Source organism: Panthera uncia, chromosome X (genome assembly GCF_023721935.1).
Source record: "Panthera uncia isolate 11264 chromosome X, Puncia_PCG_1.0, whole genome shotgun sequence".
NCBI lineage: Eukaryota > Metazoa > Chordata > Mammalia > Carnivora > Felidae > Panthera > Panthera uncia.
In genome coordinates, this window is record NC_064817.1 from 92,856,946 (window position 1) to 92,883,720 (window position 26,775).

The 26,775-nt window shown below is 43.7% G+C and overlaps 1 protein-coding gene, 1 long non-coding RNA gene and 1 other non-coding gene across 7 annotated transcripts in view; 2 read left to right on the plus strand and 1 right to left on the minus strand.

Annotated features, from left to right (window-relative positions):
- DOCK11 (dedicator of cytokinesis 11) overlaps nucleotides 1-26,775 on the plus strand; it is a 199,309-nt gene that overhangs the window by 127,637 nt on the left and 44,897 nt on the right. For 4 of the 5 annotated variants that reach the window (XM_049644754.1, XM_049644750.1, XM_049644753.1 and 1 more), the window contains 10 exons: nucleotides 1,838-1,913; nucleotides 2,517-2,626; nucleotides 4,652-4,763; nucleotides 11,572-11,638; nucleotides 13,469-13,516; nucleotides 15,244-15,386; nucleotides 16,757-16,872; nucleotides 19,638-19,775; nucleotides 24,463-24,645; nucleotides 26,611-26,724. In XM_049644754.1, the coding sequence (XP_049500711.1) occupies nucleotides 1,838-1,913; nucleotides 2,517-2,626; nucleotides 4,652-4,763; nucleotides 11,572-11,638; nucleotides 13,469-13,516; nucleotides 15,244-15,386; nucleotides 16,757-16,872; nucleotides 19,638-19,775; nucleotides 24,463-24,645; nucleotides 26,611-26,724 (1,107 nt within the window). The remainder of the gene's footprint in view (nucleotides 1-1,837; nucleotides 1,914-2,516; nucleotides 2,627-4,651; nucleotides 4,764-11,571; nucleotides 11,639-13,468; nucleotides 13,517-15,243; nucleotides 15,387-16,756; nucleotides 16,873-19,637; nucleotides 19,776-24,462; nucleotides 24,646-26,610; nucleotides 26,725-26,775) is intronic. The other variant, XM_049644752.1, reaches the window with a different exon arrangement.
- LOC125932250 (uncharacterized) lies at nucleotides 5,334-7,670 on the minus strand. The gene is made up of 2 exons (XR_007460559.1): nucleotides 6,098-7,670; nucleotides 5,334-5,587 (listed from the first exon to the last, which is right to left on the minus strand). It is a non-coding gene; the product is annotated as an uncharacterized LOC125932250 (long non-coding RNA).
- TRNAQ-CUG (transfer RNA glutamine (anticodon CUG)) lies at nucleotides 12,349-12,421 on the plus strand. The gene has a single exon. It is a non-coding gene; the product is annotated as a tRNA-Gln (tRNA).

Genomic DNA, 26,775 nt, shown 5'->3' on the forward strand with positions numbered 1-26,775 from the left:
TTCTAAGACCCTTTTGGCTGCCTCTGGCTCAAGGACCCCACTTTTTTTTTTTTAATTTTTTTTTAAACGTTTATTGATTTTTGAGACAGAGAGAGACAGAACATGAACGGGGGAGGGGCAGAGAGAGAGGGAGACACAGAATCGGAAGCAGGCTCCAGGCTCCGAGCCGTCAGCCCAGAGCCCAACGCGGGGCTCGAACTCACGGACCGCGAGATCGTGACCTGAGCTGAAGTCGGACACTCAACCGACTGAGCCACCCAGGCGCCCCTCAAGGACCCCACTTTGAGTAACAAGGTCCCAGAGAGTACCAGGAATCCCTTGTACCCAGTGTTGGTTGTTAAGATTTGTTATTTGCCTTCGTATATTTATTCAACTGGAAAACTGAATGAAAAGGTTCTTCCTTTCCCACATGTTAGGCACCAGGGGTTAAACCGTATTCCTTTGCTTCTCCCTTCCCAGGACAGCCTTCCTTCGTTTCTTCTTGATGAGCTGCTGTTTGCTCAGCCCAATTGGTCTGTGCTTTTTCTCCCTTTAGAATCTTAGCATTAAAAGGAACTTTGGAGGGTGGTCAGTCTCCCGTTTGGCAAAAGAACGTTTTACCATTGTGATAATTAAAACCGTCCTTCTCACGTTAGGCCTGAAAGGTTCTCTGATCTACTTGTCCTGGTTTTGCATTCTTAGAGTTACGTAGAACACATCTATTCCCACCTCCACATGATACCCCTTACACAAGTGCCTTCTAAATTTTTCTCCAGGCCAGATATCTCCACTTCATCATGGGTCATTCTAAAACCCTTTACGATCTTGGTTACACGTTTCTGGATATGCTCCATTTTGCTGATCACCCTATTAAAATGTGGTGCTCAGGGGCGCCTGGGTGGGTCAGTTGGTCGAGCATCCCAACTCCTGATTTCGGCTCAGGTCATGATCTCGCGGTTCGTGGGATCGAGCCCCGCATCAGGCTGTGCGCTGACAGTGTGGAGCCTACTTGGGATTCTCTCTCTCCCTCTCTCTCTGCCCGTCCCCTGTGCGCACTCTTTCTCTCTCTCCCTCAAAGATAGATAAACTTTGGGTAAATAAATAAATAAAATGTAGTACTCAGAACTGTACGCTTTTTAGCCATTAAGTCCTGCCCTGTCCCCGCTCCGTGTTCCATAATGGCCCAAGATCACCCTCACGCTTTCAGTAGCCGTGTCGTTTTGTTCGGTGGCAGGTTAAACTGTGTCCTTCACAGCTGCCTTTGGAAACCACCCCGATCAAATGTCCTAGTCGCTTTGTCAAGCCGGCCTTGGGTTCCTGAGAAAGCTGCTCGTGAGCCTCCCCGATGGCTTGATTACCTATAGCTTATTGCGGAAATGGGCTCCGTGCAGGTGCCCCATTTCGGTGCCTGGGTTACAGGCTGCTCTTTCTTCACAAACGCAGTCACTCCTGCCCAGGCTCACGCCACAACATTGGACAGTGATGTTGGGAAATATCTTACTTCTCTCTTCTTTTCTTCTGTGGCTGAAGCTCACCTAGGGCTTCCGGTCACGCCCGCCCTGCCAGCATCGCCCCTGGTACCAAGGAAGAGAACTGAACCGAGACTAGACTGCAGTCAGTTATAGCTTTTACCAGCCACCCAGAGTTCTAGTACCCGGCCAGAGGCCATGCTGGCCACAGTATGCTAGTGTCCCATTTTAAAGAGGTGTCCCCTAAATACCAATAGCGATACCCGACTCGGACTTCCACAGTGAGCTTTGTTTCAAGTTAGGGTCCCATCTCCTTCTGTTCATTCCGATTTCTCTCCTCCTCGTGGGCACGTCTGTTTAAATGACCTAGTTCTCACGCTGTGTTACAGGCATCCAGGGATGAGTTCGCCTGCGGCTTCACTTCACCTACAAATAGAGGGAGTCTGACCGCTGACAAAGACACGGGTACTTCAGTCCTTTAAAGATGATACATCGCATGGCTGTTTAGAAATGCACCCTGTGCTTCTCCGGGGTGGTTTTTTTTGGGGGGGGGGTATATTTCATAATAAAAACTATACATAGCATGGTCTCTACTGAAGTTTAATTCAAATCTGACTCACACTGGTGGCCACTCTTTTTGTTTGTTTAAGTTTCCTTATCTCCGCTTGTTGAAAATGGAGCTTTGGGAGACTGACAGAAGAGAGGATAATGAGAAAAACACTGCCTTCCAATCCTCTTATCTGTCTCCAGGCTGGGACAAGACAGTTCCCTTTTCTGGGCCCAAGTCTCCTTATCCGTAAAATTATCTCTAAAATTGTGTGGCTTTCATTTATTACTTGCAAGGAACTTCTTGTAGCTTCATACATAGTAAAGTATTTCAAGAGGTAAAGAAAAAAAAAATCACCCTAAGTTAGGCTTAGGGCATTTTGATACAATATAGAAATTTTGCCTTTTAGATGACCAAGATCTATTCCCTAACATCTATCTTTATTTTAATTAACCAAGTACTTTTAAAAATGTTTTTTGACCGTTCTTCCTGTTGGTGATAAAGACTTGGCTTTTTTCCAGCTTATGGGGCTTTTCAAAATGGACATGGGATTAAGAGGGAAGATTCAAGAGGTTCCCTCATCCCGGAAGGAGTAACAGGACTTCCAGATCAGAGCGGAACTGTTGAAAACGTAAGAACCTAAATATATGGGCTAACCCTAGTAATATGTTAGGCGACGACAGTCTTTCTTTTTATGTAAGTGAAAGGCTTTCGACTCTCCTGTAGTCCATCCTGGACCTGTGAAAAGCATCCCATAATAATTCTTGGACGTTGTGGTGGTTCCTTCCTATCGTGGCAGCTGCTACTTGGATATTTAAAACTGTTTATGGAGGAGAAGGCATTCATCATTAAGAGTTCTGACTTTGAATACCTCCTTGAATCCTCACACACTGTAACCTGTTCTAGATAGGGCAGGTTCAGGTTTAAAATATCGAATGCACCTTGTCATTTAAATCCCTTCCTGGCAGGGTTAATTCAGCCTTTCGTGCTTTTGTGGTAGAGTCATGAACATGGGAGCAAGACAGATTAGGTCCTCAAATTGATGATCTCAGTGTCCCAGCATCACTTAATCAGAATATAGTCTCTAACATTCAAGTTTGGGATATGTCTGCCTTGAACCAGAAGAAACCTCATTTTAGACCAATACAGCCTTGTCACACTGCTATGTAAGATCGTAGAATCATATAAAATTAGGGTTAGAATAAATTCCAGGGCGCCTGGGTGGCTCAGTCGGTTGAGCGGCCCACTTCGGCTCGGGTCATGATCTCGCGGTCTGTGAGTTCGAGCCCCGCGTCAGGCTCTGTGCTGACAGCTCAGAGCCTGGAGCCTGCTTTGGATTCTGTGTCTCCCTCTCTCTGCTCCTCCCCCACTCACGCTCTGTCTCTCTGTCTCAAAAATAAATGAACATTACAAATAAAATGAAAAAAATAATAATAAATTCCAACTCAACTTACAAATGAAAGCTGGGGTTGTGACACAGCTGTGGCAGGCCAGATCTGAACTCGGGTTTTCTGACTCGAGCAATGTTTCTCCTATACCACGGCATTCTTGGTGGGCATCAGAATAACCTGGGGGGCTTACTAAAAACAGATGGCTGGGCCTCACCCCCAGAATTTCTGATTCAGTCTGGGGTGGGGCCTGCCAATTTGTACTTCTAAGTTGCCAGGTGATGCTGATGCTGCTGGCTGGGAACCCACCCCTTGAGAACCACTGGAATATACTTCCTTGAGCCTTGGGGTAAATAGCACTTTATTCACAAAGGTTCCCATTTCACGTCATTTAGAATTATGTCAACAGGCACTGTCACAGGTAAGGCAGATAAAGGACAGAGAGGTTAAAGAGACTTGTGAATAATCTTTGGATCATTAATACTCTTATTCATATAAATCCCCGAACAAGTCAGATCTTGTCATGCTTAACAACTGATATTTTAACAAAAGTCATTAAATAATGGGAACATCGCTACCCTGTAGAAGTTCTAGTTTTGAAGTATCACTGGGTTCTTCTTGGTGTAATTATCGTGTATTCTTAGCTCTTTTTTAAAACTAGAGGTTTCCTGGCCTATTATTTGTAGGGTGGGTCTTAAGAAACTCTGAAAGATTCAAATGAAAGCGTTTCTATGCTTCCATATACCTTAGTTAAGTTCCTCCATGCAAAAGCTGTTTTTCCTGGAATAGCCACATCTGATTATTTAAATTTGTTTACTACTGCTAAAACACACAGAACTTCTGGGAACAAAGCAGGGTGTTCATGGCTATTCTGTTGGTGAAGACCGCAGGGTGATTTCTAGTGCTAATATTCTACGCAGTAGCAGCAAAGATTCGGCTCATGCACCTTCTAAGTATGATAAAAAAAAAAACAACTGGGGTTTAGGTTTAGAATCTTCCCAAACAGGACTACGGATACAAACAGTTATTGAGTTGGGGTGCCTGGGTGGCTGAGTCGGTTGAGCCATGATCTCACAGTTGTGAGATCGAGCCCTGCGTCAGGCTGAGAATCTGCTTAAGATTCTCTCCCTCTCCCCACCTCCCTCTGCTCTTCCTACCCCGTCAAAACAAACAAACAAAACAAAAAAGCCCGCAAATGGTTGAGTTCAAGGCTGTGGGAAACTACAGTACCAACATCGTTTCACAAAAGTCCTGTCTTTGTGTTACAGACCCGACAGAGCTCTACAAGGAACAGTATATCCCAGTATAACCGACTGGATCAGTATGAAATCAGAAGCCTCTTAATGTGCTACCTGTATATAGTAAAAATGATTTCTGAAGGTGAGTTGCCAGCATATTAAGCACGATCTCTACTACCCACCCACCCTCCCAGGTTCGTGCAACAAATACTTGATCGTCATCGGTACGCAGAATACACGCACCGTAGAGACACATCTTTGAAGACCCTGACGTGTTGCTGTATTTTTAATTTCATATAGGATCGTTTGGGCCATACGGGTTTGATTCTTTGAATTAATTTTTTTTAATTTCAAGTTTAATTTCTAAGATGAGACCATCGTTTTAGACGTGCTCAACGTGTTTCTTCAGGCAGCACTTACAACGCATTAAATGACCGATGTAAGGGGCGCCTGGGTGGCTCAGTCGGTTGGGCAGCCGACTTCGGCTCAGGTCACGATCTCGCAGTCCGTGAGTTCGAGCCCCGCGTCGGGCTCTGTGCTGACAGCTCAGAGCCTGGAGCCTGTTTCGGATTCTGTGTCTCCCTCTCCCTCTGACCCTCCCCCATTCATGCTCTGTCTCTATCTCAAAAATAAATAAACGTTAAAAAAAAAAAATTAAAAAAAAATAAATAAATGACCGATGTAAACAGAAGGAAACCATAATAACCGGAAGTCATATTTAATACTTTAGCTTTTATTGGACCCAGGATTTGGAACACAGAAGCAAACAAAAAGACAGGAGGGGTTTTCCGAGGGGAACGAATGCCGGTGTTATTTTCACAGAACCACTGTATCGTACTGGACAGTGTCGAGTTCTTTTTCAGGCTCCGTTTTGTTGTCCCTTGGTGTTCTGTTGTATTATTTGCTGGTATTACCAGTTCTTTATATGATAGAATAACCAAAGGATTTTCATAAACTGCATGTCCTCTGGAAATAAAATCAGAAGGTTATCTTATTCCAAAATACCACATTTATTTACACAATTCCTTCCCTTCTTCCTTTTCTCAGTATTTTTGCTAAAAAACCTGTATGCAGGAATGAAGAACATAAAGGCACCTGGGTTCTGATTATTATATCTTCCTTATTTTCTATCTTTTGCTTTATTCTTAGTCAATATGACTTTAAATCTTATTTTATAATAACTTAGGATATAAAAACATGAAATAATTTGATAGCTACCTAGCTAGAGAGACATTACAAAATAACTAGAGGGGCGCCTGGGTGGCTCAGTTGGTGAAGCGTCCGACTTCGGCTCAGGTCATGATCTCACGGATGGTGAGTTTGAGCCCCGCATCAGGCTCTGTGCCGGCAGCTCAGAGCCTGGAACCTGCTTCAGATTCTGTGTCTCCCTCTCCCACTCACACTCTGTCTGTCTGTCTCTCAAAACTGAATAAACATTAAAAAATAAATAAAAAGTAATAACTAGATATGGGGTACCTGGATGGCTCCAGTCTGTTAAGCATCTGGCTTCGACTCAGGTCACGATCTCACAGTCTGTGAATTTGAGCTCCACACAGGGCTCTCTGCTGTCAGCACAGCTCTCTGCTGAAGCTCTCTGCTTCAGATCCTCGGTTCCCCTCTCTGCCCTTCCCCTGCTCGCGTTCTCTCACGCTCAAAACATAAATAAATAAAGCATTAATAAAAATAGCTAGATATGGGGCACGGGCACCTGGGTGGCTCAATCGGTTAAGCATCGGACTTCGGTTCACGTTAGGATCTCACGGTTCATGAGTTTGAGCCCCGCATAGGGCTCTCGATGTCAGCACAGCGCCTACTTCGGATCCTCTGTCCTCTTCTCTATGCTCCTCCCCTACTTGCTCTCTCTCAAAATAGTTAAGTAAGTAAGTAAATAAGTAATCCTAAAAATAGCTAGATACTAATAACAAATATGAGAATATATTAATCAAATAGCAAAACAACTATAATCCTTAAGTTCTAAGACTATATGATTTAGAATAAAAATCAGAGATTATACTGAGACTATATAGGATGTCTTCCCTTGTTTTGGTAAAGAAATCAATAAAGGGAGATCATTTTCAATGCTGGTGGCATTTCATTCTAAGAGATAATGAATCGGTTAAACAACTACAGCCACAGCTCCCTGTTTTTGTTGTCCTGCAAGGCAGAAAGTGGGCATGTGCGGATAGTGACTGCGGCTGTGTGCGGGGCTTCTGTTCAGGGTAATGACGATATTCTAACCCTGGGTGGATGGTTTTACATCTCTCTGAAAATATTATAAACTGTTGTCTTGTGCACTGTTTAAATGGGCCGTGTTATATGGCACATGAATTTTCTCAATAAATGTTTAAGAAAAAAAAAAAAGGCCCAAAAGACACATGAAAAAAAAAAACCCACGACAACAGAAAAAAAAAAAAAAGTCGTTGAATACCACCCCAGCCCAGGGAAAGTAAGATGGGGGCAGGGGGAGGAAGAAAAGGAGGAGGGGGAGAGGTACTGATGACTGGTTCTTCTCTCCTCCACTCTGGTTGGCGTATGCGTGTGCACACGTGCACACGCACGCCGCTGTGGTAGCCAGTGACGAGCTTCTGGCTGCCTTTTTAAAGTCATGGATAAGCCCATAACTGCTTTGTTTCTTGAGAACTTCATAGTTCTTGCTTCTCTTGTAAACGTTGACCTTGCTTGTTGAAAATCTGTGGTCTTTGTTCATTAGGTTTTTCTTTCCTCTGCTCTTGCTTTCTGATGTTTAAAAGCACATTCTTCATAACTCGTATACGGTCTGTGTCGTATCTGCTCTTTATCTTTTGTACGCGTAAAGTCCTATTCATCCTGTTCTGAAAAAAATCCGCTTCTGGATCTTTCTCAATGGATGTATCCTAGTTACGTTGTCTTGCCTGGTAAATATTTTAGTCAATCTATGTACATTTAAGTGTTGAACTCTCACAAGTCCACACCCTTCAGGTCCTCTCTTGGCTTTCGATTCATAAACAGTAGCAACTTAAGTTCAACAAAAAACATGGCAGACCTCTCCATTTTTATATGGAGGTCGAACACTTCTTCCAACGTTTTTTGTTTTTTGTTTTTTTTTGGGACAGAGAGAGACAGAGCATGAGCGGGGGAGGGGCAGAGAGAGAGGGAGACACAGAATCGGAAACAGGCTCCAGGCTCCGAGCCATCAGCCCAGAGCCTGACGCGGGGCTCGAACTCACAGACCGCGAGATCGTGACCTGGCTGAAGTCGGACGCCCAACCGACTGCGCCACCCAGGCGCCCCGGAGGTCGAACACTTCTAAAGAATGAACGTCGTTCTCTCTTTGTGGCTGTATTTGATTGTGATTCACTGGCAATAATTCACCGTTTTGATGTCTTAGTCATTTGCCCAACTTGTTTTGTTCTTGTCGTTTTGCATATTATTTCCTGAGAGATGGAATCAGAGTCAGGGGTAAGAAACGGAATCAGAGTCAGGGGTAATCAGTTACACAGTCTGAAGTGACGAGAAAATTGTCCTCTTGTTAAAGAAAAACATTTTTCTTGAGAGGACGAGGGGAAGTTACTTCTCCCGTTTTTTGGACTGTACCCTGGCTTTTCTCTTTATTCTGACACTTTGGGTATCATCTTGAGGCTTGTTGGCACCATACCCTGCACCTGTAGGTTCATTAGTATTCTTCACAGTGAATCGTTCAGTGGATTGTTCATTGGAAGCTGTCTGGTTCCCGCCGTCTCTTACAGGAAACCCAGTGCCGCGCTGCACATCTCTAGCCATTAATCTTCTTTTCCCACCACTTTTTCCGCCAGAGTCAACAAGAGGTACACTTAAAGGGGAATCTTCCTTTGTCTCTATAAAAGAGGAAAATATGCTACGTCTAGTGTAAGTAGGCATATTTTCCTCTGAAGTTTCAGACACCAATTGAACAGGTGGGTTTTCTGAGGCAGAAGTACTGGAAAGGGTCCAACAGAAGTCCATCCGAGTTTTGCACTTCTGTGTGAAGGTCCTCTGTGTTGAGACGTATTTCCTTTTTGGCCGGCCGAGCTTTTCTTCCTGATTGTCCAAACCCTCGTGAAATCCATACCCCGTTGGAGCATTGGGTGTAGGTGTTAACATTAAACTTTCAGGGGACTTCGGGTTGGCACTGCTCTCTAAGGAGGACTTACTGCCTTGAGAAGAAATCATCTCAGAAGAGGTCTCTGGCACCTCAAAGAGGTCCTGACTGTAAAACGGGACCGGAAACTTCGAACTCTCTTGCGATTCCTTTTGAACTCCAGATTTCGGCTGGTCGGTATCTGATTCCTGTGTCGATCTCACGGGCAGATGCACCCGAGCTCCTTGAGCAAACGCCGTGTCCGAAAGAGCTGGCAGAGTCGCTTGAGTACAAGGAATTAAGTCCTCGTCGCTACTGAGAGAAGCGTTACGCTGTTGCTCGGTCATTCTCAGTTTTGCAGAAAGCCTTTTGTTTTCTTCTCTTAAGTTATTCCTTTCTGCGGTAAGCTCCATAATAAAGTGAAGGTTTTGTTGCTGGATCCCATAAAACTCTTGCTGCAGTGTGTTCCTGTAGGTCTCATTTATTGAACAGCGCTTGCATTCTTTCGAGTTTAACTGATCTCGCAAGTTACGAATGGTGCTGTTGAGGACTTTCTGTTGCTCGGTCAGCTCTTTAATTTTGGCTATGGAGCCCGACCACCTTCCGTCAGCCAATCGCTCTTTCCTCAAACTGGTTAATTTTGCCTGTAAACGGCGTAGCTCCTGGTCATGGAGCTCTTTGAGCATTAGCCAGGTCTTTTTAAATTCGTCAGACGACAGATCACGTACACTAAGCTGTAATTTCTCTTTTCCCGAAGGTTTCTTGCCACCTCCCCTGTTTCCTCTCCCCACGTTCCCTCTCTGCATCATGTCTCACCGATTTGGGATTTAGAAACGGTTGAGACGGGCCAACGGCTTGACGGCGCCTTCGCGGCCGCCCACAAAATGGCGGAGGGGCTGCTGGCTAGAACTAGGCCGCGGCACGAATGAGGCCTTCACCCGTTTTACAGACCTTCTCCGACGCTCTCTCGGGGCACAGGGCTGGCACAGGGGTGGCTCATGGCTGGACAGAAAGTTCTGGTGTTCCGGTGGAAAGGGGGCACCAGACTTTCGGTGGGAAAATCTGGTGCACGGGAGCGGGAAGATGGCGCCTCCACGCTGCCCCTTTGAGGAGAGGCCGGAAACCCAGTGGCTTCTGGGTTATCTGGGCTTCTGTGAGCGGAGACGCAACCAAACGCAGGAAGCGGGGGAGACCGGAAGTCACTGCTGGGATTATTTTTTTTTTAAACAAATCTAATTTGACCTTATTTTAGCATTTTTATTCTTGAGGATCCGTGTTTTGTAATCACTGGAAACTGTCAATACTCATGGTCTTAAAAACAGGTGGAACTAAAGGCAAAATCCCTACGTTCCTCCCTCCTCCACCCCCCTCCCCATAGCCGACAGGGCCAAGTCTTCCATCCCTATCTTGCCCAGGTTGTAGCTGGGCTGGCAATTTTGTCGTTTGCCGCGTTGGCCACAACCTATACGATTTTTACGTTGAGAAGAAGAGCTAGGGCACTATGATAGCTGAGTAGCATAGAAAAGGAATGGAGAGGGGCACCTGCCTGGCTCAGTGGTAGGTAGAGCTTTGCCACTCTTGATCTCGGGGTTGTGTTTCCAGCCCCACCTTGGGTGTAGGGATTACTTAAAAATAAAATCTAAAAAAAATAACAATAAAAAATAAAGGAGAGTTAAGTGGCGGCAGCCTTTCGTCTCCTCCTCTCCCTCCTCCTCTTCCTCCTCCTCCTCCTCCTCTTTCTTCTTCTTCTTCTTCTTCTTCTTCTTCTTCTTCTTCTTCCCCTTCCCTTTCCCCTCCCCTTCCCCTCCCCCTTCCCCCCCCCCTTTTTTTTTTAAATCTCCCTAAGTAGCTCTTTGGAAGTAAAGAAAGCAGGTCAAAAGAGAAGTATATGCGATAGGTTGTAGGGAGTTTTATATCTGAAACAGTTTGATATATGTGCGTGGACATATGGTTAAAAGATAAACAGCATATTTTTAAGGGTTTATTTGAGCAGAAGTTGACTAGAATCAGGTAGCATTCAATCTAGCAAATAAAATTCCTGAGGAACTATATAAAATGAAAGCCTTTTATAGGTGAAAGGGAGCTGGAACAAGAAAGTTTACACAAGGAAAGAAAATGGGTTGGTTATTGCAAAGTCACTTTTTTTTTAGGGGATGCTAGGGCTCTATCAGGCAGATTGCCTTACTAGTGCTGACCAGATGATTCCTAATTGACCAGTTTAAGATTCCATTCCTGGGAGACCCCAAACTGTTATTGTCTTGGTTTGGTGATGTGGGGCTTAGCATAAGCAACTCCATTTTCAGCCTGTTGTTTTGTTTTTAACTGTGTGTGTGTGTGTGTGCGTGTGTGTGTGTGTGTGTGTGTGTATTTACATATTGCCAGGACTTCAGAGTTTATAATGCAAAGACAAAGAGGAAGAAAAAAAATCTCTCTCCCAAAGCTTAAAGTTCTCAAACTTTTTGGTTCACAGAGCCCTCTGAGTAGCAGCCAAAGGTATTTGACCTTCCCTTGGAAAAAATGCACATAAGTACAGCCCGTTGCATAAAATCTGAAGAAGCCCATTAAAAACCCTAGCTCTGTTTCCCTTCCTCTGTCTCAGGAATGATATAAAGATGAGTATCGGCCGTACAGAAGAATACTTACCAAGTAAATAAAAATAATTGTTAGAAGAGTTACAGATGAAGCAATACATTTGGGATTAGTTCAAACAAATACAGTGTGTGCATTGGGCAATGAGATGGGAGGGAAGGCTATAGATGAAACAGCTGGCTGTGGGTGGATGGTTGTTGACGCTACGTTGTTGGTACTTTGGGGTGCACTGTACTAATTGCTTCACTGATTTCAAGATCCACCACCTTCTTTATTTCATTTTCAGATACTCTCTTAACTTACTGGAATAAAGTATCTCCTCAGGAGCTCATAAACATTCTCATCCTTCTAGAGTAAGTCCTGTTCATTTATTTGCATAAATTTTCTCCTTATTTGGGGGATAAAATAATAACCTTTGTTTCCCAACAGCTTAATTGCTAATAATGTAGGAAATACGCGACTCTTTTGGCAACATCAAAGCTAGCAATACAGGCTCTTCACGCAGACAGGAGAAAACATGGCGGTGGAATGCTTACGCTACCATAGAAATTAGCTAAGAGATAGACCGTCTTTCAGCCCAGCAGTGGTCTTTCTGTGATCTGGAAGACTAGAGATGGCCTCAGCTGTCCGAAAGCATTCATTTGGAGTAGATGCTGGCTTAAGGGAGCAGCTTCAGTGACTGGAATTTGGAATTTGTCCTCTTCTGTAGAGCTGAGTAATTCTACCAACGTCAGAACCGTGTGTGTATGTATATATACGTGTATGTATGTACATATGTTATGTTATATATATTACATGTATATATTCATATACGCATGTGTTATGTTGTATATTATATGTATATATACATACATGTATATATATCGTATCATATATATTATATGTATATACGTATATAATGCATTTCCATTCCAAAGCTGTTGGGGGAAAATTCAGTCTTGCTTCCTAGTTCAAGGTGGGAAGTTGCTCTAGATTGTTTGCTGAGCTATTTGTACATCCTTACTCAACGCTAAAGGAAAAATTAGAATGAATCAGAAGAAATTTTCAAATAGCACACAGGGGCACCTGGCTGGCCCAGTCGGTAGAGCATGCGACTCTGGATCTCAGGGTCGTGGGTTCGAGCCCCACGCTGGGCGTAGAGCTTACTTTAAAAATAAATAAATAAGTAGCGCACATAAGTGATGTTTTTATGCGCATGTCTTTCAAAGCAAAGAGAGGATAATCCATGCACGTTTATTAAAGGCTTTCAAAATTTTGCAGAAGATGTCAGCAAACAAAATGGTAGTTAAGGTGTTTGAAAAAACTATACTGGGGCACCTGGGTGGCTCAGTCGCTTAAGCGTCCGACTCTTGATTTCAGCTCGGGTCATGATCTCACAGTTTGTGAGTTCGAGCCCTGCGTTGGGCTCTCGCTCCCAAGCTGTCAGCGTGGAGCCTGCTTGGGATTCTCTCTCCCTCCCTCTCTCTCTGCCTCTCCCCTGCTCGCGCGTGCTGTCTCTCTCGCTCTCTCTCTCTCTCTCTCTCAAGATAAATAAACATTAAAAAAAAAACCATACTGAAACATTTACTAATGAAAATATATGATGTTGGGGGTTTGCTTTCAGAAAAATACAGGAAGTAGGGAGAGTGGGGGGAGAGCAGGGACACGTCCAGAGTAGAGGTTAAACAAGAATGGCCATAAGTTAATAACTGTTGGAGCTGGTGGGTGCTGGGTATGTGCGAGTTTAGTATGCTGTCCTCCCAACTTACGTACGTGTTTGAGATTTTAAATAATAGAAAGTATTTTAGTGTCATTATAAAAATATACCACTTGCTCCAATTTTTAGGGCTTAAGAAGCTTCTCCTTAGGTATTAATGGCTATGCCAGAGATCTTTGCTATGAAACGTTAACAGAGCACAATGTAGACTCATCACTTACATTGACAGGTTTTTTAAATGTCGTTAGAATTGTATGTGAAGGCGTGGAGCTTTGTGGTGCTAATGTAGTTGTAGCAAATAAATCTAGAAAGATACAATATCACAAGCCCACAAGTAGTTATGTGTATATGTCTGTATACCAAAACATATTATTGTAATATGGTTTAAATGGGCCACTCTTTGTAACACCCGGGTTTTCAGCTATGATGTCTTAAAATGTAAAGCGTGGTAGTATCTTACTAACGTGCTATTTTTTTTTCCTTCTAGAGTATGTTTGTTTCACTTTAGATATATGGGGAAAAGAAACATAGCAAGGTAATTCCCACTGCAATTTCCACTTTTTTCCTTCTATTCCAACAGAGGGCAGTCTTGATCATACCATGTAAAACCCAGATTGTTCATTTTGAGTTCACATGAAGGTGCCCATGATGTATTGAATATATCTCAACTCAAAGTGTAAATTAAACTGATGCGGACTGATACGTTTTTTAAGTTTTCCAAAGGGTAGTGGTTAGCCTGATACGCAGAGTTTCTGTTCTGATTCCTAGAACAGATGCTTGTCTTTTCTGGAAGAGGTGAGAACGGGCTTAGATCCAGGAGAAGGCAGGAAATCATGAAGTGGGAACAGCTGTAAGGTCTGTACTTGTAGCAACAACCTGTTAATATTGACTTCAGCTACTAAGGTAAATAGAAATCCCTAACAGTGATTGGGACGTGCAGTCTATGTTAGTTATTTTCTTCTTTTTGTTACCTAAGTCTTTTTTTTTTTTTTTAAATTAACGTTTATTTATTTTTGAGACAGAGAGAGACAGAGCATGAACGGGGAGGGGCAGAGAGAGAGGGAGACACAGAACCGGAAGCAGGCTCCAGGCTCTGAGCCGTCAGCCCAGAGCCCGATGCGGGGCTCGAACTCACAGACCGTGAGATCGTGACCTGAGCTGAAGTCGGCGCTTAACCGACTGAGCCACCCAGGCGCCCCTGTTACCTAAGTCTTAATGAGATAAATACTTTAGAAGATGTTTGAGGGACCCTAAGGAAAAGATTACTTATTCCAATAAGATGTATTTTAGAGGTAGAGTTAAGAAGCTCAAACAGAGTTGTTTTTTTTTTTTTAAATTCACAATCCATGGCACTTCCAAAAACTACAGAGGCACTTTGGATGGAGTTTATTGCTAACTTTCGGGAACATCCTAATAGTAGGTAATTCAGGTGACAATTTCCACTGTCTTTCCTGGTAACTTGGAGCTGGCATGGTAACTACCACCATGAGCTTTCACCCCTAAGATTCTGCCAGTTCTCACAGTTTACTAGAGGACAGTCAAACTCCTTTTCTTTCTTAGTTCCCCTATGACCCAGCTGTAGTTGTTGTTTTTTTTTTTTTTAACGGAATCTTAAAACTGAAGGAAACCAAAAATTGGCACATCCATCAATAGACATGTTTACAGAGTAAAAATTTCGGATCCAGATTGAACTCCAGTCCAGAAACAGAGTAGATTGGCCTTCATTCTCGCACACCTAACCCCAGGAACTCTCCCCACCTCATTTCAATTCTGAGTATCCCCTCTCACTGTTTTCTCGGACTTCTGCCCTTCCTCACCTTTTGGGAAAAGACGGAATCTTACTGCAGTGTTGGCCACTTGACTCTGATGTTTCTGAGAAGGAGGGAAGTAAGAAACTTTTTTTCTAAATACTTTAATTATATGCTCATAGTAAAAGCTCTTTTAAATACACTTTAAGGGGTACCTGGCTGGCTCAGTCTGTAGAGCATGTGACTCTTGATCTCAGGATTGTGAGTTCGAGCCCCACGTTGGGTATAGCAATTACTTAAAAATAAGATCTTTAAAAAATAAAATAAATACACATTAAAACTCCATACAGTTTCCAGTGATGATGCCTCATTGAAGCCAAGTAATAGTTGATAGAATATTGAACATAGTGCACTGTTTATGTGGAAACCTAATCAGTTATCAGTTTTAAAAAAAATTGAACAACGAGATCTATTATTAGAGTACTCCCTTTCCTAACTTTAAAATTTATTTTAGGGTGCATGATGCCTGGCTGTCAAAGCACTTTGGGATAGACCGAAAATCACAAACCATGCCAGCCCTTCGAAACAGATCAGGAGTAATGCAGGCCCGGCTTCAGCATCTTAGTAGCCTGGAAAGTTCATTTACACTTAATCACAGTAAGTAAAAACGTGGGTAGGATACCCGTTTGAAATACGCATGTAATGCGATTTAACCTTACAGCAGTTCTAGCTTAAATCACCAGCACGACTGGAAATGACTTTACATTCGTGGATATATTTGCATACCTCTGTGATTATATACAATCCTTTCATCATACCTGGATATCTAATAAAATATGCATGGATTTCCAGCGATTTTAGGTAATGGTGAAAAACCACCATTAGTTCAGTATTAAAGAAATGAGCTTTTTCCCACTGAATTGCTGTTCTCATCATATTATTTTACACTGGATAGCCTTCATTCCTATTGTTAAACTTCAATGCAAATAGTGGCATCTTTTTTTTTTAAGGATTTTTTTTTAAGTTTATTTATTTTGAGAGAGAGAGAGAGAGCATGAGCAGGGGAGGGGCAGAGGGAGAGGGAGAGAAGGAGAATCCCAAGCAGGCTTTGCACCATCAGCATGGCAAATGGCATCTTAATATAATAGTATATGTAATATCTGTTTAGTATATAGAATGTCTGTTCATTCAGTGATTTTTAAGGGATTACACATACTGAGCTGACTGCAGAAATCAAAGAACTGTAAATACTATTTTGACAAAGGTATATTTCACACGTGTTGGAATGTTGACGAGGAGACTCCGACCAGGAGAGAAATGTTGCCCCATCTGGGGAAGCCAGAGGGTTCTGTAAATAGAAGTGATCCTCTGAAGAGCAAATATTAATAAAAAGTCAAAGAGAAAATTTTCATTTCCATACAGTCCTCTGGAGGTCACAGAAAAGGAAGCCAGCGACACTGGCTTCGTAATAAGGACTAATAATAAAAACAAATATCCTGAGCAGATGGAACCTGAGCTAATAATAGACTCAAGACCTTTAAAAAAAAAATGCAAGTTTTACAGCCTTCAGCTTTGCTCTCATCGCTTGTAAAAATATAATGGACCTACTTCCTTCAGTTGGCCCAGATGCTTTGTTTTCCTTCTGATTTAGAAACAACGGTAGGAGGCTGTGTGTGATGTAGCTGATTGTCTATTTCTCATTTTTGCGCACATAATTTCCTGTGTCATTCCTAGTTACATCACCGCCGTTCATCACTGAAATCTTGTCTCCGAGGAAGGGGGCACGCAATTCGGTGTTGCAGAGCTCTGGATACGGAGCTGAAGTTAGAATTAGCAGAGTTGACGAAGCAGGAGCGTATTTGATTAAGGGATAAATACAGCAAGACTCGTTAGGTCTGCAGGCGTCAAGAGCGTCTTTTCTTCTCGCTTGTCTCTCTCTGGAGTCTTCGGGGGGGAGCAAAAAGCATTCAAAACTGGCATGCGCGTCTCTGCGTTGGGCAGTTTTCATTTACTGTTTTAAATCTTAGGTTCTGCGACCACCGAAGCGGATATTTTCCATCAGGCCCTTCTTGAAGGCAACACTGCTACCGAAGTGTCCCTGACAGTATTAGATACCGTCTCGTTTTTCACCCAGTGCTTCAAGGTAAAAATGAAAAGTTAGAATTCAGTTGGTGTCATTGCAAAGAAAACAATATACGGGAAGTAATTAGAGGAAACAGAGTGCAGTGAAAAAGCCCCGAAGGAACAGTCTGGAAACTTGCGTGACAGACCTGGTTTGCCCGGCTCCTGTGTGACCTTGGGAATTCACAGAGACTCACTTTCCCCTGGCCGTAGAGGGAGGGGTTGGGGCTTATTTGCCCTTCAGCTTCCTTCTGCCACTTAAATTCTGCTGTTTGATTTTTGTGTGTTTCACAACCGCTTTCCATCACACTTTTATGAAGAATATGTCCAGTCATTTTTAGCTCGGCTTGGGATCGAGTCGGTTTGCCCAAATACCCAGCACGGTGAGGTGCTCTGCCAGGGCTAGGTGATGTCCAGGCAGGCTGGCTGGCTTCCCTAGCCAGGCGCCTTGTGCTTTTTCTCAGATGTCCGCCTCTCAATACAAATCATCATTACTGGGATTTTACAAAAGGAGAAGGTAAAAAGCAGTGATCTTGCAGGGTTGTGGAGGGAGTAAAATGAGATAATGACTAGGAGAGCGCTTTGAAGAGTAAAAATTACCCAACTGTAACATAATGTAACTTTAGTGGGAGAGCTCAAAATTGAAAAATCTTGCCTGCTTTCCCCTGAGTTACACAGACCGATTCTTTTCTTTCCTCTTCCCTCTGTAATTCAGTTCATTGCTTCAGCCCTCCAGATTGATTATGGAAGCCTGGCCTGGGCTTTTCAGGTCAGGGATTATGATCCTTGAAAATGGAATGATTATGATCCTTGAAAATGGAATTAGATACTAATAAGACATAGGCTACAGAATTTCTTTATCAAGGATTAGGTTTGTTCTGATTTAAAATGCAGATACTTCTTATTTGACAAACACGTCTTGGCTCAGAGGTCAGGCACCATCTTAAGCACTTAAAACTATTAACTCACTTTTTTATTGTGGGGCCGGGGGCGGGAAAGGGGAGTGATGGCAAATGAGATCCAGGGTGGGGTTTTTTTTGAGGTGATGAGAACGCACTAAAATTGGATCGTGACGGTTGAACAGCCCTGTAAATTTCCTAAAAACAATTAAGTCATGTATGTAAAATAGGTAAGTTTTATGGGACATAAACTATAACCCAGTAAACTCAAACATACACACATGAACCCGCTTTTACTCCTTAGACTAGCTCTATGATGTAGACAGTTATTACTCCCCTTTTAAAATGAGGAAACTGGGGCTCACGGGGAAGGTGATGTCGCCTAGCTGATCAGTGGCAGACTGAGGATTCAGATCCAGGCCAGTCCTCACAAGAATCTGTGCTTCTGGGGCGCCTGGGTGGCTCAGTCGGTTGAGCGTCCGACTTCGGCTCAGGTCACGATCTCACGGTCCGTGAGTTCGAGCCCCGCGTCGGGCTCTGTGCTGATAGCTCGGAGCCTGGAGCCTGCTTCCGATTCTGTGTCTCCCTCTCTCTCTGACCCTCCCCCATTCATGCTCTGTCTCTCTCTGTCTCAAAAATAAATAAACGTTAAAAAAAAAAAATTAAAAAAAAAAAAAAAGAATCCGTGCTTCTAACCACTACACCCTGCCTCGAAGTAGTGCACTAAGGAAAGAACCAGAAAAGTCTTACTCATTCAGGGATTCTGGCTCCTGATGTCACCATCAGTTAGCTCTGTCACCATTTGGTATATTATTTTGTGTTTTTTGTTGTTACTTTGGGTCAAATTGTAACTCCCTAATTCGTTTCTTCAGGGATGGTCGGCCTAGAGAAGTTAGCCAATGCTTTAATGTTTTTTTTTTTTTTTTAACATTTATTATTTATTTTTGAGACAGAGAGAGACAGACAGAGCATGAACAGGGGAGGGTCAGAGAGAGGGAGACACAGAATCTGAAACAGGCTCCAGGCTCTGAGCTGTCAGCACAGAGCCCGACGCGGGGCTCAAACTCACAGCCCTCACGGACCGTGAGATCATGACCTGAGCTGAAGTCGGCCGCCCAACCGACTGAGCCACCCAGGCGACCAATGCTTTAAAAAAAAAAGGTTCACAAACCCGTAGCTACTGCCCTACAGTTTGTTGTTTCTTTTATGCCTCTGTTTGCGAGGAGTAAACATTTTACATAGTCTGTTCAGTTGTCGTGCCCCTTATGATCTCTCTTCCTGAGGTTTGTCCCCAGTAGCCAAATACGTCTTCTACTAAACATACTTTTAAAAGTAAATTGGATAATAGACTTTTAAAATAGAAATGATATTGTCTGTAATTCTTACATTATTTAGTCTTCCTCGAAGAAATACAAAGCCTGGTTGCCTTGTGTCCATTTTTAATTTACTGATTTCTTCATTGAGAAGCAGTATGGTTAATGTTGCGTAACATTAATAGGTTAAGAGGGGCGCCTGGCTATTTCATTCTGTGGAGCACGCAACTCTTGACCTCGAGGTTGTGGGTTCAAGCCCCACGTTGGGTGTAGAGATGACTTAAAAAGAATAAAATCTTTGAAAAAAATATTAACAGGTTCACGGAAAACATTCTTCCCGTACTAGTTCTGTATTTGCGGTGCTACATTGGAAAAATCATTTTTTTCATCTGTTTGAAATGGCGGAATTAAGTGTAAACGTAGTTTGTGTGGTATTTTAGGATTTCCAACTTGAAAGACAGCACAAATGTCTCTAAGTTGTATTAAGCTTTTTCTTTTTCTGAAACTCTCTCATTGGGGGACGGGCAGCATAAACTATTTCTGCAAAATGTATTTTCGTTGTTGTTGTTTTGCAGAGTCAGCTTTTAAATAATGATGGCCACAACCCATTAATGAAAAAAGTATTTGATATCCATCTGGCTTTTCTTAAAAATGGACAGTCTGAAGTGTCACTGAAACATGTTTTTGCCTCACTGCGAGCTTTCATCAGTAAGGTAAGGAGAAAAGCTTTATAGCTGCTGGCGGGCTCCATCTGCCGCATGAAAGAAAGAGGGCAACGGTGATCATTGCAGTGACATCTACAAGCCTCAGATAATGAAGCTATGAAGTACAGAAGAGCGAAATACACAAAGAGGACCCACCCAAAACCCCTTAAAATCTGAACGTGCTTTTTGCTTTTTTGTTTTAATTTAAATTTTAATTAATTTATTTATTTAAAAACTTTTTTTAATGTTTACTTATTTCTGAGAGAGAGCCACAGTGCGAGCAGGGGAGGGGAAGGGAGAGAGGGAGACACCGAATCCAAAGCAGGCTGCAGGCTCCAGGCTCCGAGCTGTCAGCAAAGAGCCTGCGCGGGGTTCGAACCCACAAACCGCGAGGTCATGACCTGAGCCGAAGATGGACGCTTAACCCACTGAGCCACCCGGGTACCACTATTTATGGTGGTAGAAAGAGAAACCATGTGTGCCCATGCACGTGTGGGGGAAGCGCAGAGGGAGAGAGAGAAAGAGAGAGAGAGAGGGAGAGAATCTTAAGCAGGCTCCACACTGGGCATGGATCCCGGCGCGGGGCTCCATTTCAAAACTGCGAGACCATGAGCTGAGCCCAAAATCAAGATCAGATGCTTAACTGACTAAGCCGCCCAGGCACCCCCATGCTTTTTACGTTTTCTTTCACCTTGTCATTCCTTCCGGTTTTCAGCAGGCTCCTTTGAAAAGTATTATTTTCAAATTACCAACTTTGCCAGTGTTTCTTCTGGTTTGCTTCTTTTGAAAGTATTCTTGAGACGCTGAGGATCTAGAAGTTCTCAGTGCACTTATGTCCAAGCACGCGGAAAGCAGAGACCAAGTTTTATAGCCCCAGGGTCTTCCATGATATCCTGCAAACTGTAGGCACTCAGTATGCGTTCAGATGAATGAATTCTGCCTTTCAGTGCTAATTGTGTCTGCGGGCTTTACATTTTCAGGCTGCTTACCTCATCTCAACAAAAACCTCAGACCAGGCTTTCAGGAATAAATACGACTGAAAGAGTTAGCAAAAACTTGATTTCTTGTCTGTTTTTGGTAGCTTTTAAACATAATAAAAAGCATCATAAACCAGGATGGAGTTAAAATTATGGAAAGGCACAGCCTAGGCTTCCACTCTGGTATGTAAAACTCCAACAAGACCAAGAAATTCAATTAGTTGATTTGTGTAGTGGAACAGCTAAGCATGGAAAACTTTTTTTTTGCCATCATTCTTTGTATGGAAGCTTATTGCGTTTAGTTGATGGAGAACTTAGGTGGATTTGAAGGTTGTTTTTTAATTGCCACTCCATAATATAATTTTTGAATAAAGAAGTATCCGGAGTATTGAGTTCAACAGAAGCACATTATAAGGAACTAAGGGGAGAAAAAAAAAAAAGAAAGAAACTAAGGGGAAGAGATTCAGAAATATTTCATTGACCAAACAGTTACTGGATAGGTACTTACTGGTGTTGGATACTTTGTCAGGGATACAGTCTAAGGGCTTATTGTCCAGTAGAGGGAAACATACACACACACACACACACACACGCACACACACACACACACACACACACGAATGAATACCATTAGAATAAAAGAAGTCTGTATAGGGAACCGAGGGCTGGCTGGGGGAGGAGAAATGTTCTAATTTGGCGGAAGTTTCCCCGTAGCAGTAGCGATAGAACTTAGTATGGACTGAGCAAGAGAGGAGACTGAAGAGGTAAATGGGGACCAGATGGTTATGTACTCATCCTAGGGATTAGACTTCCTCTTTTAGGCATCAGGAAGCATGGAACCAACACAAAAAGATTTGTGTTAAGAGCAGATCGGTGCCAATGGGGAAAAACTCTCTCAAAAGTAGTGTGGACGGTGGATTGGTGGCAGTACTAAATAAAGGTGGGAAGAAGACTAACTACAATAAGCTAGGAAAGAGATGAGGACCTAAAATAAGGCAGAGATGGAGAGTCAGAGGCAGACATAAAACATGGGAAGGAAATTGAATTGATAGGATTTGGTCATCAGCTCACCGACTGGATGGTGGAGTAGGGTGGGTGATGTGAAACATAGAGAAAAAAACTACATTTGGGGTAAAAGCTCATGAGTTCTGTTTTGTGGATCTGTTCAATTTAAGGTGCCTTTAGGCCATCCAGTTAGAGCTGTTAGGACTGGCAGTTGGATATATGGATCTTTGCTCTGGAGAGTGATCTGGGTTAGAGAGCTAGACTTGGAGTCGTCTGTCCGTCCGTCCGTCCATCCATCCATCCATCCATCCCGTATTTACCAAACACCTTCTCTCTGTCTGGCACTGTACTAGGTACTAGAGATACAGTGGTGGAGATACAAAAGAAACATAGTCTCTGCTCTCAGGAAGCTTGTAGTCTAGTGAAATAAACAAGTAAATTAACTGGTAATTATAAGTTCTAGGAAGGAACCGAAGGTGCTAAGATAGAGAATAAGGATTTGTGGGAGATCCCTTACTTTAGATAGGCTTATCCCTTTTTAAATGAGACCTGAAATACAAAAAGGGGCCAGCTGTTTGAAAAGCTCAAGGAAGAACACTCTAGGGAGAAGGACATGCATAGGCAAAGGCCCAGAAGTTCTGGGAACTGAAAGGCCCAGTTTCACTGGAACATAGTGAACTAGGGAGATCAGCAGCATAAGAGTGGTAATTGAAGCCATGGGAGTGGTTTAATTTCCCCTGGAGAACATATAGAGGAAGAACCCTCCCCCCCCCCCCAGCACCCCTCCAGCCCCCCCCCACACACACACACAAAGGTCAAGAGCAGTACATGGGAGAAAAACAACATGGAAGGGGCTGGAAAAGAACTCAATGGAGATGAGAGGGGAACAGTCACAGAAGTAGGAAGAAAGGTAAAAAAGAAGGATATCCTGGAAGCCAAAGGAGAAAAAAGTTTCAACGTTATTATGAGGTATGGAGCCGTCTAATAAGGTAAGGAGGAAAGGAAATCCATTGGGATTGGCAGTTAGGAGGTCATTGATGATTTTGGCCATTGCCCACTCAAAGAAGTGTGATGGAGGTAGAAACTAATGATAGTGGATTAATTACACTACTCCCATGCCCTCCCTTACACCTTTATTTTCATACTAGAGTATCTTGCCCAGCAATATTTGGTCTAATCCGGTGAAACTGTTGATGAGATTTCCCAATTGCCAATCAGAAAACGTTCATTAAACATTCATTATCCGCATAGCATTGTACTTGGTGTTAAGGTGATTACAAAGAAATAGATTCTTGGGGCTCCTGGGTGGCTCAGTCGGTTAAGCATCCAACTTCAGCTCAGGCCGTGATCTCACAGTGGTTGGATTCGAGCCCCGCGTCGGGCTCTGTGCTGACAGCTCAGAGCCTAGAGCCTGCTTCGGATTCTCTGTCTTCCTCTCTCTCTCTGCACCAACCCCACTCACACTCTGTCTGTCTATCAAAAATAAATAAACATTAAAAAAACAAGAAGAAATACATTCTTGGGGCACCTGCCAGTCTCAGTCGGTGGAGCATGTGACTCTTGAATCATGAATTTGAGCACCACGTTGGGCATAGAGATAACTTAAAAAAAAAAAAAAAAAAGGTTCCTATAACATGGGTTTAAACTCAAGATTCCCAAGGAATAATTTTGAAAGGGTGGCCCTCTAGCTTCACACTCCCTGAAAAAATCCATTGTGTGCCCTCAAAGCAACTTCCTGCTTGCTTAGACATGTAAGCATGGGAGATTGTAACAAGCCTATGTTATGATGAATAGTTTATCTTCCACAAAGCAGCCTGAATATATTTTCAAAGCAATAGCCACTTGGCTGTTTTGAAGATTGAGCATAACTTTTGTACTCTCTTTCTAATGCCACAATGTATCTTACTCAACAACTATTTATGAGAAGACACACGTGCGTATGTTTGTGGGCCTATACTTTGCCTATACCCCAGTTTGTTAAAAGATCAACTTTACTTGCTGATTAGATTCCCACTATAATTTTCTCAGCATTTGGGAGTTCGGAACATAAGGAACTGTTTAAATACACAGCAAAAGAGTAAATAATGCAGACTGTCCTTCCCATTTTCAAAGCCCAAACTGAGACCCATCAATCATTCATCATTTCAGCCATTCATTAATTTAATACGTACTATCAAGAACCTACCTATCGGGGCGCCTGGGTGACTCAGTTGGTTAAGCCTCTGACTCTTGATTTCAACCCAGGTCATGGTCCCAGGGTCATGGGATCAAGCCCCGTGTTGGGCTCCACGCCCCCCGTAGGGCCTGTTTGGGATTCTCTTCCTCTTCCCTGCTCTGCCCATCTCCCGTGCTCGCACATGCTCTCTCTCTCTCTCTCTCTCTCTTAGAAAACACAAAAATAACCCAAAAACCAAAAACAAAAGAGCCTACTTACCGTCTTTTCCAGACCATCGTGAGCTCTTCTCGGATCTGTAGCATTTACAGTCTGCCCTGCACATTTGTGTCGTGACCTGTCCACTGACTTGAATTGTTCTATTATTAATGTGTGCCGGTCTCCGGTTCTCCGGAGCAGAGCCCTGACCTTAGTTTGGTTTTGTGTCCTCGAGGCACTCGGTACAGTTGTGAGTGAGAAGATGGAAGGCGTTGGATGGGTGAGTGATTTGGGGGGGGGAGTGGGTTTCCGGACACTTACTTCCGTTTTTCCTGCTCTTTAGTTTCCCTCCGCCTTTTTCAAAGGAAGGGTTAACATGTGTGCCGCATTTTGCTACGAGGTTCTCAAGTGCTGCACCTCGAAGATCAGCTCAACCAGGAACGAGGCGTCCGCGCTTTTGTATCTTCTGATGAGGAACAACTTTGAGTACACCAAGAGGAAAACCTTTTTGAGGACCCATCTGCAGGTCAGTGAAAACCAAAGCTCCTTTCTTCTGTTCCCTCTTTAGCCTCTAGATCGAGGCCCGGCGATACTCGGTCCACGACGGTAGCGGCCAGCCACCTAGGTCTCCCCTGAGTGCCTGACCGTGTCGTCAGTGTAGAATACACGTTGGTGTTGGACGGCTGAGGGCACAAAAGTAAAATATCGCCGTTGTTTTATGCTGACCTTATGTTGACGTGATAGTTTGGACGTAATTGGGTGAAGTAAAACCTATTAAATTGCACCTATGTCTTTTTGCTTTTTAACGTGGCCCCTGGACGCTTTAAAATTGCGAATGTGGCCCACCTATTTCTGTTGGGCAGTGCTGCTCCAGAGTGTAGATGTGAAGAGCCCAGACTCTAGTGCGGAATCCCAGATTCCCACTCACTGTGCGACCTTGAGCAACTGCCCGAGTCTCTCAGTGCCTCAGTTTCTTCATAGGGTTTCATGAGGATTAAGTGAGATAAGGAAATACCACGCCAAATATTGGTTGGAGAACATGACCGGTGAGAGCCTGTACGTTACGGTAACAGGTTTTTTAGTTTGTTTTTCACGTTCCAGCATGCCCGGTTTGTAAAGGATGAGAGACGGCTCAAGGTTTAGTGGAAAGCATGGGTTTTGGAAGCACACCTACCTGGGTTTAAATCCTAGTTTGGCTACTTGCTTACCGTGTGACCCTAGGCGAGTTACTCCATTTAAAGGCATTTAACCGTGTGCCTCATCTGTGAAACGAGGCCAACTCAAACAGGTATTGTCGTCACCCCCCTATTACGAATGGGGAAAGCGAGGCACAGAAGGGTTCCGTAGCTTCCCCACAGCCACACGGTGAATAATTGATAGAGTCAAAACTTGAAGCGAAGGCAGTTTGACCCTAGAGCTTGTGCTCCTTGTTCCCACAAAGCCCTGCTTCCCGGGAGCGGCCATCGACACCTTAACGTGAATCATTTAGGTAATCATCCAAGGGAGCTTGAGAGATTCAAATCCCCATCAAAGGCCCTTCCGTCCACTGCTGTCTAAACTAGACAGACCCCAGCGAGAAGCCAAGAAGGGAGCCGAAGTCCTGGAGTTGGGAGTGTGGCACACGGAAATAGACCAGCGAAAGGCGGGCGAGAGGCCGTCAGAGACAAACGTCATTTGTTCCCGGCTTTGCCGGAGCTACTCCTTAGCAAAGCGTGTTTAGAGTGGGGGTCTGACCGCCCCTGTTAGCAGTTCATGATTTTGAAAACCGTGTTAGATCTAGCTGTGCTATGAGTTTGGAACAGCCGTTCACCTCTAAACCAAGAAACGTCCCAATAACATTTGTCACTGGGACCTTTGGAGCTGCTCTTACACTAGAAGAATTTAAACCCCTCACGTATGAAGAAACTCGATTATGATGGAACTGTGAGGCATTTTAAAAAATCTTTTTAAGTGTATTTATTCTAAGAGAGAGGGCAAGCGGGGGAGAGGCAGAGAGAGAGAGACAGGAAGAGAGAGCATCCCAAGCAGGCTCCGTGCTGTCAGCACAGAGCCCAAGGCAGGGCTCGATCTCACAAACCGTGAGAACATGACCCGAGCCAACATCAGGAGTCCCACGCTTAACCGAATGAGCCACCCAGGCACCCCAGTGAGGCATTTTTAAAAGAAGCGTTTCAGGGGCGCCTGAGTGCCTCAGTCAGGCATCCAACTTCGGCTCAGATCTTAATCTCGAGGTTCCAGCCCTGCACCGGGCTCTCTGCTGTCCACACGGAGCTCGCTTCTGGTCCTCCGTCTCCCTCTCTCTCTGCCCGTCCCCTGCTCATGCTCTCTCTCTCTCTCTCTCTCTCAAAAAGAAATAAACATCTAAAAATTTTTCAAACAATAAAACTAAAAGAAGCGTTTCCTACGGGTGCTTATGGGCTCATACAATGATGAGGATAAGCAGCATTTGTTCAAAAGACACTCGAAAACCAATGTGTGCTTCCTCCCACAGATCATAATTGCTGTGAGCCAGCTGATAGCCGACGTGGCACTAAGCGGCGGATCACGATTTCAGGAATCCCTGTTCATTATCAACAATTTCGCAAACAGTGACAGACCTATGAAGGTACGTCCTCAACTACAAGTAATAAACTAGCACCACATTCACTGTCAGAGA